The 8,434-nt window shown below is 38.9% G+C and overlaps 1 protein-coding gene across 1 annotated transcript; it reads right to left on the reverse strand.

Moving 5' to 3' along the window:
* Nucleotides 1–898: 898 nt before the first annotated feature.
* On the reverse strand, nt 899–1,840 carry LOC123393719 (olfactory receptor 10R2-like). The gene has a single exon (XM_045086545.1). The coding sequence runs from the start codon at nt 1,838–1,840 to the stop codon at nt 899–901; it is 942 nt and encodes a 313-aa protein (XP_044942480.1).
* Nucleotides 1,841–8,434: the final 6,594 nt, after the last annotated feature.

Raw genomic sequence — 8,434 nt, forward strand, 5'->3', positions numbered from 1 at the left:
CTGTACAGGGGACATGTGGGACAAGATGGCCATCAGAGTCATTGGGTAGCTCCCTCTCCTTAACGAATTTAGTTTGGAATGCCATGGAGACCTCTCCTCCAGCTTGCTTATGGGGACTGGATGGTGGATTATTTTTTCCACTCATTTATGGTACGTATCTTCTATGTTACAGAACAAGTGGTTCAGAGGGGTAGTCAGAAAAAGCACCTAGAAATACCATCTTCAGAGAAGTGGAAGAAGGAAAGGTCCTTGCCAAGATGCCCCAAACCTCTCTTAATATGAGCTTCCGCTCTATGCCGCTGTACATTTTACATGTGCTTTCTTTCATCTTATCCATTAGATACAAACAAAATCCCTGGGAATTAGAAAAGGAAAATTATACTATCTTTATTTTCCATATTATAACATTCAGATTCAGAGAACAATTGTGACTTTCTTAATGTCATGGCTTAACCAGTGTTGGGCTGAAACCTAATTCCTAGTGCAATAAATGATTTCCCCATCATGTAATGCCCCAACGTCTAAGCCAGCTTCAGACTCAAGCACCTCCTCTTAAGCTGGACATAACCTTAAACAAAGAGAACCATCAGAGCTTTGGGACAAACAAGCCAAAGAAAGAGCAAGAGATAAAGGTTTTTTAGAGACTTTTGAGAACTATAAGTCATGAAGAGGAGAGCTAACCTCTAGGGACAGACACTGTGCTATCTCCTTGGATCTTTGCAAGAGCCTTGAGAGGAACGTATTACCATGTCTGCTTTAATAAGAGAACATTTATACCCTGAGACATCAAACAAGTTGTCTAAGGGAACACACTTATATGGACAGATATTATCAGAAACTGTTATGGACTAAACATGTAGTGACACATGTGGCCCAAATGTGTGTGAAAACATTCTGATTATAAAGTCTTAAGAGAAACCCCAGTCTTCCCAATCATTTTCCGAATAGCCAGCTGTACATCTTTGTTCCTAAGGCTGTATACCATAGGGTTCAACAGTGGGGTAATGATAGTATAGGTCACTGTCACCAGCCTGTCTTTGCCTGATGAATATTTGGCTGAGGGCCGAAGATAGACAGAGGAAGCACATCCATAGTGGACAATGACCACAATAAGATGGGAGGCACAGGTGGAGAAGGCTTTCCGTTTGCCCTCAGCAGATGGAATCTTCAGGATGGTATGGACAATGAAGCCATAAGAAATACAGATGAAGATCAAGGGTACAAGAAGCACCAAGACTCCGCAGATAAAGATGACCAGCTCATTGATGTAGGTTTCAGCGCAAGCAAGACGGATAACTGGTGAGATGTCACAAAAGTAGTGGTTGACTTTGTTGGGGCCACAGAAAGGGAGGCTGAAGACCAAAGTCGTTCCTACCAGAGATATTAGGAAGCCACTAACAATACAGCTTGCTGCCAGCTGTCCACACACCCTCCAGTTCATGAGAACAGGGTAGCGCAAAGGCTGGCAGATGGCAGTGTAGCGGTCATAACCCATAACTCCCAGAAGCAGGCAATTGGTGACAGCAAAGCCGAGGAAAAAGAACATCTGTGTGGCACAGCCTGTGAAGGAGAGTGTCCTGAGGACAGAGAGCAGGTTGATAAGCATCTTGGGCAGGATAACAATTGTGTAGAAGACTTCAGAGGTTGAAAGGACACAGAGAAAAAAGTACATGGGTGTGTGAAGGCTGCGGTCCAGGTGGATGACAGAGATGATAGTGAAGTTTCCACTCAGGATGATCAAATAGAGGCAGAGAAAAAGCACAAAAAGAACAGGCTGCAAGTCACCAAAGCTAGAGAAACCCAGCAATAGGAACTCAGTGACCTGGGAAGAATTGGCCATGGAGAAGATGCTGCAGAACAAAGTCAGTGTGATCAGGTCCAGGGACCCCTGGGATGGAGGAATCAGAAAGACTTACTCTTCATAATAAAACCAACGCCAGTCTGGTGTGAATGGGAAATAAAGAGAAAAAAAAGCATTATAGATTAACCAAAAGTTATCCTAAATCAGTATGTACCCACAGTGCTGTTTCTCTGCAAGTGATTTTATCAGTGAGTCTGGGGTTAGTGTTCACATGAAGCCAGTCCTTTCATCCCCCCCGCTCCACTCTTGCAGACTTATGTTCTCTCCATTTAATTCTTTGGTAACCTAAATTTCAAAAGAAACCTTATGTTAATTATGGTTTTCCATGATCATAGTTTTATCCATATTGCTGATACATATATTCCATAAGCACCAGTGTCCGAGGGTAAGCTTCTTACCTGCTTTCAATACATTCATCATCTAGGGAAACATCCTTGATCTGTCTTTGTGCCACTGGCTTCTGAAGAGTACAACTCCTTTTCTTTACTGACTGATGGCCCCATTTCCATGCAGTCGTTCATGAAAGGTTAATTTGGCTTAGAACTACTCCCTCTGTCTCAGAACTATTTTGATGATTCCTCTGCCCACCCTTGTAGGACAGTAAGCCTGATTTCTCTTTCAGAAAACCCATGGCTGGAAGAATTTAGTTTTGATTCCACATTAGCTGGTTGCCCATTGGGTTTCATGTCTTATCCTTGATACACTCGACTTGGAGACTCAACAGACCGTCTTTCCCAGGATCCGTCTCTGAATTGCTGAGTAGGCAGGCTCAGATAATTTCCCTAATGTTTCTGGTAAGTTATTGTTTCTAGCGATAGATTATATGTATTTTAATCAAGATCATTCTTGTTCTCTTCCAACCCTTCTCCAGATCTATTCCTTCACAAGGATTCTGTGTCTCAGTCAACAGATCCAAAATCCTCCCCATCATGTAAATTCCGGAGACATCTTTAAACACGCGATTTTTCTCATCCTCACATGCAATCTATTTTTGATCTGCAATAAGTTTAGGACCATTTCTTCTTTTCTGTAAATTAGTTCTTGTCTGGGCGTGACAAAGCCATCCACCTTTGTGCCCTCAGAGCTGTCTTGTTACAGGACAAATCTTAACTCTGGTAACAAACCTAAATGACCCTTAATTATCTGCAAACTTAAATCAATCATACTCTGTGTCTCGTATTTTTTCCCAAATGCAATAATACCCCTATTACCCCTATGCAATAATAATTAAAAAAAAAAAAACTGAAATCTTGACATTTGCAATGATGTGGATGGAACTAGAGGGTATTACCCTAAGTGACATAAGTCAATCATGGGAAGACAATTATCATATACTCTCTCTGATATGAGGAATTTGAGAGGCAAGGTGGGGGTGGGGGGAAGGGAGAGAAAAATGAAGCAAGATGTGACCTGGGGGTAAACGAACCATAAGAGACTCATAATTTCAGGAAACCAGCTGAAGGTTGCTAGACGGGAGGTGGTGGGAGGGATAGGGAGGCTGGTTGTGGACATTGGGGAGGGTATGTGCTACACTGCTGTGAACTGTGTAAGACTGATGATTCACAGACCTGTACCCCTGAAACAAATAATACATTATATGTTAATTTAAAAAAAGAAAGAAAATAAATAAAAGTCAAAATACCAGTTTAAAAAAAGAATTACTGCTCTCTGACCATCAAGTGGTTTCCTCCTGAACTAACTAAACTTGTAAATTTCCATTTGAATAGTTAGTCTTAAAGACCTATGCAAATAACAAAGCTTCTATCATCATTTGCTCTTTTGCTTAGTCAAAGGTATAGAAAATTTTAAAATGGGACTAAAATCAGGAGCTTTCTCTTCTATTTTGGTATCATTGAATTGCCCATCCGTGGACTGTATAAGTAAGAAACACACACCAAGGTCTTGACCGGGAACAGTCTCCCCTGGGGCTCTTCCTGAGATGCCATCTTCAACTTTCCAGTGTCCCAGTCTTCATCCTTGGAGTTTGCTCTTTCATAGGACCATCTCCAGAAAGAGCAGTGACCTGTCACCCAGGGAGGGTTGGGGTTTGTGTGAAAAGAAAGAAAGGCCATGTTACTGGGTGACCATGTTGTGACCCTCCCCCACTGCACTCACAAGACATCACCTACTTTCTCAGAGTCATCCTTGGAATCTATGCAAGAATTGAAATTTGAAAAGAAATTCCTTATTAAAACAAACAAACAAACATACTGTCTCTCCTTAACCTGGCTGAGGATGTTGCATAAAATATTTGGTGAATAGAAGAGCTTGGAAGGGAAGAATCTACAGATTCAGAGAAAAGCTTTGGGAAAATAAGGGCAGGGGAGAAAATAAATAAAATTGTGTAACTCAATCGTCTTCTTAACAAGTGGAAAAGTGAATTGATTTCTCATTACCTTGCTCAATGACTTCATGTGGAGGCGAAGCCAGTTCCTTAAGCTGGTTAAAAAGATAGCTAATTCTTCACCCCCAATTCCTTTTACAACTTTCTCCTCTAAATCTCCATCACACAGAAATTAAATTAAATACGTATAGTTTTCTTTTTTTTAAGTATATTTTAAAATATACTCAGAGACAGAGAGAGGGAGCGAGTACAAGCAGGGGAAGTGGCAGAAGAAGAAGCAGTCTCTCCACTGAGCAAAGAGCCTGATGCAGACTCTATCCCAAAACCCCTAGATCACGACCTGAGCTGAAGGCAGACCTTTAACCAACGGAGCCACACAGGCGTCCCTGAAATACTTAGAGTTTTCTATATATGCTTTTGATTTTCAAGATTTCATGCTGAGAAAATGTGTGTGCAAGAGATAGAGACAGATACAGAAGACAGAATTAGGGAGAAAGAGACAGAAAGGGAGGGAGAGAGAAGGATAGAGAGAGGGAGAGAGAATGAGACAGAGAGAAAGTAGAGGCCTCCATACTCTCTTGCCTTCATCTAGGGCCCCCCCATTGTTCACATGTTTTTAAAGACACCAGTTGTTGAACTTTCTCTAATCTGTACAGGGGGAGTTTGTTGTTTGTACTATATGTAACATTTAGTGAATTTCAAGATTGTTTTCTGTGTCTTTATCAAAATACTCAACCTGTTGTGTACAAATTATTTCTTCCAGTAGACTGGAAAACCTCAGGAACAAAGACCAGACCTTAGTCTCTATGAAAACTTACCCAATGTTTAAATTAATAAGATATAAGTGCTTGATGAATAAGTAAATCAAATAGTCCATTAATGAATTAGTAAGGATCCCAATTAGTTCCCTCTACAGCAGCTGGGTTCCCTTGGTACCACCATGTGCTCCTAAGTGAAAACACGGCCTGCGTTCTCTGTCCATTCCATGTTCTCTATAAATTTTCATTTTCCTCCTTTCTCAGTCTCATACTGTATCCCCAAACTCACATGAAACAATCAAACTGAGTCTGTGGCCCTGCCTTCTTGTTGAACACCATCTCCAGCCTCAAAGTTTTCACCATCCAGTTGTCTTTTCTGACATTTTATCACATTTCCCACTACTGATCAGGAGGGGAAAGTAAATCACTGACTCAAGAAAAAAATCAATTTAAATTTTGACATACAAGAAATGACGGGATTGTCACCATTCTTCTCAATGTGGAAATCAAAGTCCCTAAATAAAAATAAAAATTTTGCAGTGCTTCACATCAATGCTAGTGCCTGGTGGTATGCTGGCCTCTTCATTCTCAGACACTTCCTTGAATCTTCTATGAGGTTTTCTAGGTGAAACTTGCAAAATTGTCTTCCCTGTCATAATGTACTAGAGTTCTTCTCTGGTTTTCCATCAACCGTCTGAACCAATAAAAGGAAACTGTCTGTATGACCCACAGAAAGTATCACCTGTGCCTCTTCTCCATGGGTGGCTTAGCTCATGCCTCAATGAGCGTCACCAAGGGTGTTTTTCCTTTCTGCACTGGCATGGCCTCAATGCCTTGTTGGTAATTGAGATCCCCTCCTCCACCGGGAGCTAATTACCGCATGGTGCCCAGTGCTTGTCCGTAATTTCCCCAGTTAGCAGGTGGAATGATAGTAATACACTAAGAGAATTTGTTGGTCAGAGAGAAGGCCGTTTTTAATACACCATGGTCATTAGTTGGTTTCCTCTTCAAAATTCTCTGGGGACTCATTAGGAAGCTGAACGTTTTCTGGGCCCCATTTGTTAAAACAAACATCAATGGAGTTTGAGTTTCCCTACCTAATGACTCTAAATTTTCATTCTCCGGTTGGAGGAAAATGTAGATTTTGCAGTCTCATTTTTGACACCTGTAGGAGGGAAGAAAGGGACGAACAAAGGACAGACTACTAGAACGTCCGAGGCAGCACAAGTGTTTCAGACGCATGGGAAACATCCTCGTTCCTAGAGTGTACTGTGAGCATGATTAGTATCTGTTCAATCAACAAATAAACAAGGTAAATTTGGGTCATGGAGAAAAATATAGGGGTGCCCTGGTGGAGGTAGGTTTTAGCTCAGATGTCTCCCTTGGTAGAATGTCCTCCTATTTTCAGATTGAGTATTATTCCCTCTCCCAGTGAGTCCAGACACTTGGGCTGGAAATAGGACAAATGCTAGACATTGAGGGAAATGATAGAGAAGGACTAAAAATACGGAGATGGGAAATCATGCCCATGACTCACAAACCAAACAAGGGAGGAATCTGGATACTTGACAGTTTAATATTCAGACCAGGAGTATTAATGAACAACAAAAGACAGTAACAAAAAATATTTTGATGTTAACAACTATAATTCACAATGAAATTATTACAGATATGAATTTGCCACCCCCCCAAAACACAGCTGCAACCTTTGTAAGAGAGAAACTGTAAGATGTTTACAAAGAGACACAGTGATAATGGATAACTTTCCTAAATCACTCTGCTCAAACAAATCAGGATGAAAAATATCTCCAAGAGGTTAGGAGCCCTAAGGAGCCAAATAGTGAAACATATCAGATAAGTATTTATTGGAATTTGTGTTCTAATGAAAGAGTACACATATTCTTATCAAGGCACATGAAGTATGTATGAATTTTGGCTGTGTATTAAGTCACAATAAAAATTTCAACCAAGGTCACAAACTAGTAAGAATAACAAACAATATTCTCAATCCCAGTGTAATAAACTATGCAATGACTAACAGAGAAAAATGGCTTTCTACCTGAGAATTTTAAAATCTATGAAATAATTGTTGGGTCAATAGGAAATCCAAGCAAAGTGAAATAAATTCTAGGAAATACACTCCATGTATCAGAATATGTGGATTAAGTTTAAAGTGAGCATGATAGGAAATTTCACAGAATAATTATATACATAAATAAACTTTAAAAAATGTCATGTAGAAAGCATGAGAAGGTCAGAAATAAAACATCGACTTAAAAGAAAATTCAAATGAAAGATAATACAAACAACATTAAAAATAACAATATGGGAGGGAAACCCCATATTGTTGGCTGTTGCATCCATTCATTTACATGAACGTTAGCTTTTTGAAAACAATTGACAAGACAGATAAAATATACAAACTACTACTATATGAACCATAAATTTAAAAAAAAGCAAAAAATATGCATAATATAAAATGACAGAGGAGAAAACCATTATAGGAATTTTCATATCTCAAAATATTTTGTAAATATTTTACAAAGAATTTTGAAAGTTTAGAAGAAGTGAATGATTTTGTAGAGCACTAAATTCCAGATATGATCCTTTAAAAACAAAATGACAATGCAGGAGAATTTTCTTGAAAGAAATTTAAGTTATTATCACAAATAGACACTGTGCCTGTATTATTTCACAAAATTTCAACTAAACTTCAAACATGAAATGATCTCAACCTAACATTCAAAGAACTCAGTAAAATCTTCTTTAAGAAAAAGAGAAAAACCTGCTTAAATCTTTAAATCACAAAAGTTAAAAAATCTTGCAGCTATATCGATAAAATGCAAAAACAGATTAAACAGAGAAAAATTATACCACTGAATGAAAAAATTGGAAACTAAGTTTAAAGATATTAACAGATTCTATGATTAGTGGATAATCAATGATTTGTATAAAATGAAATATTTACTTGCAACATAGACACAACTAAAAATATTAGAAAACAATAGGAAATTTCTCAAAGATTATAAAAATGTTGATAAAAACCTATGACAAAGTGATGGATAAAAACTAAAACTCTAAAGTAGGAAATGGATGTAGACATACAGTTGATAAAATAAAAGGCATACAATTCACTGAATAGTTAATTTTTTTTTTTAAGATTTTATTTAGGGGCACCTGGGTGGCTCAGTGGGTTAAAGCCTCTGCCTTCGGCTCAGGTCATGGTCTCAGGATCCTGGGGTCAAGCCCCACATCCGGCTCTCCGTTCCACGGAGAGCCTGCTTCCTCCTCTCTCTCTCTCTGCCTGCCTCTCTGCCTACTTGTGATCTCTGTCAAGTAAATAAATAAAATCTTTTTAAAAAAGATTTTATTTATTTATTTGACAGACAAAATCACAAGTGGTCAGAGGCTTTAACCCACTGAGCCTCCCAGGTGCCCTGAATATGTAAAATTTAATTTTAATGAATCAAT

The sequence above is a fragment of the Mustela putorius genome, unplaced genomic scaffold, assembly GCF_011764305.1.
Source record: "Mustela putorius furo isolate JIRA1106 unplaced genomic scaffold, ASM1176430v1.1 tig00000997_pilon_pilon_pilon, whole genome shotgun sequence".
NCBI classification, from domain to species: Eukaryota; Metazoa; Chordata; class Mammalia; order Carnivora; family Mustelidae; genus Mustela; species Mustela putorius.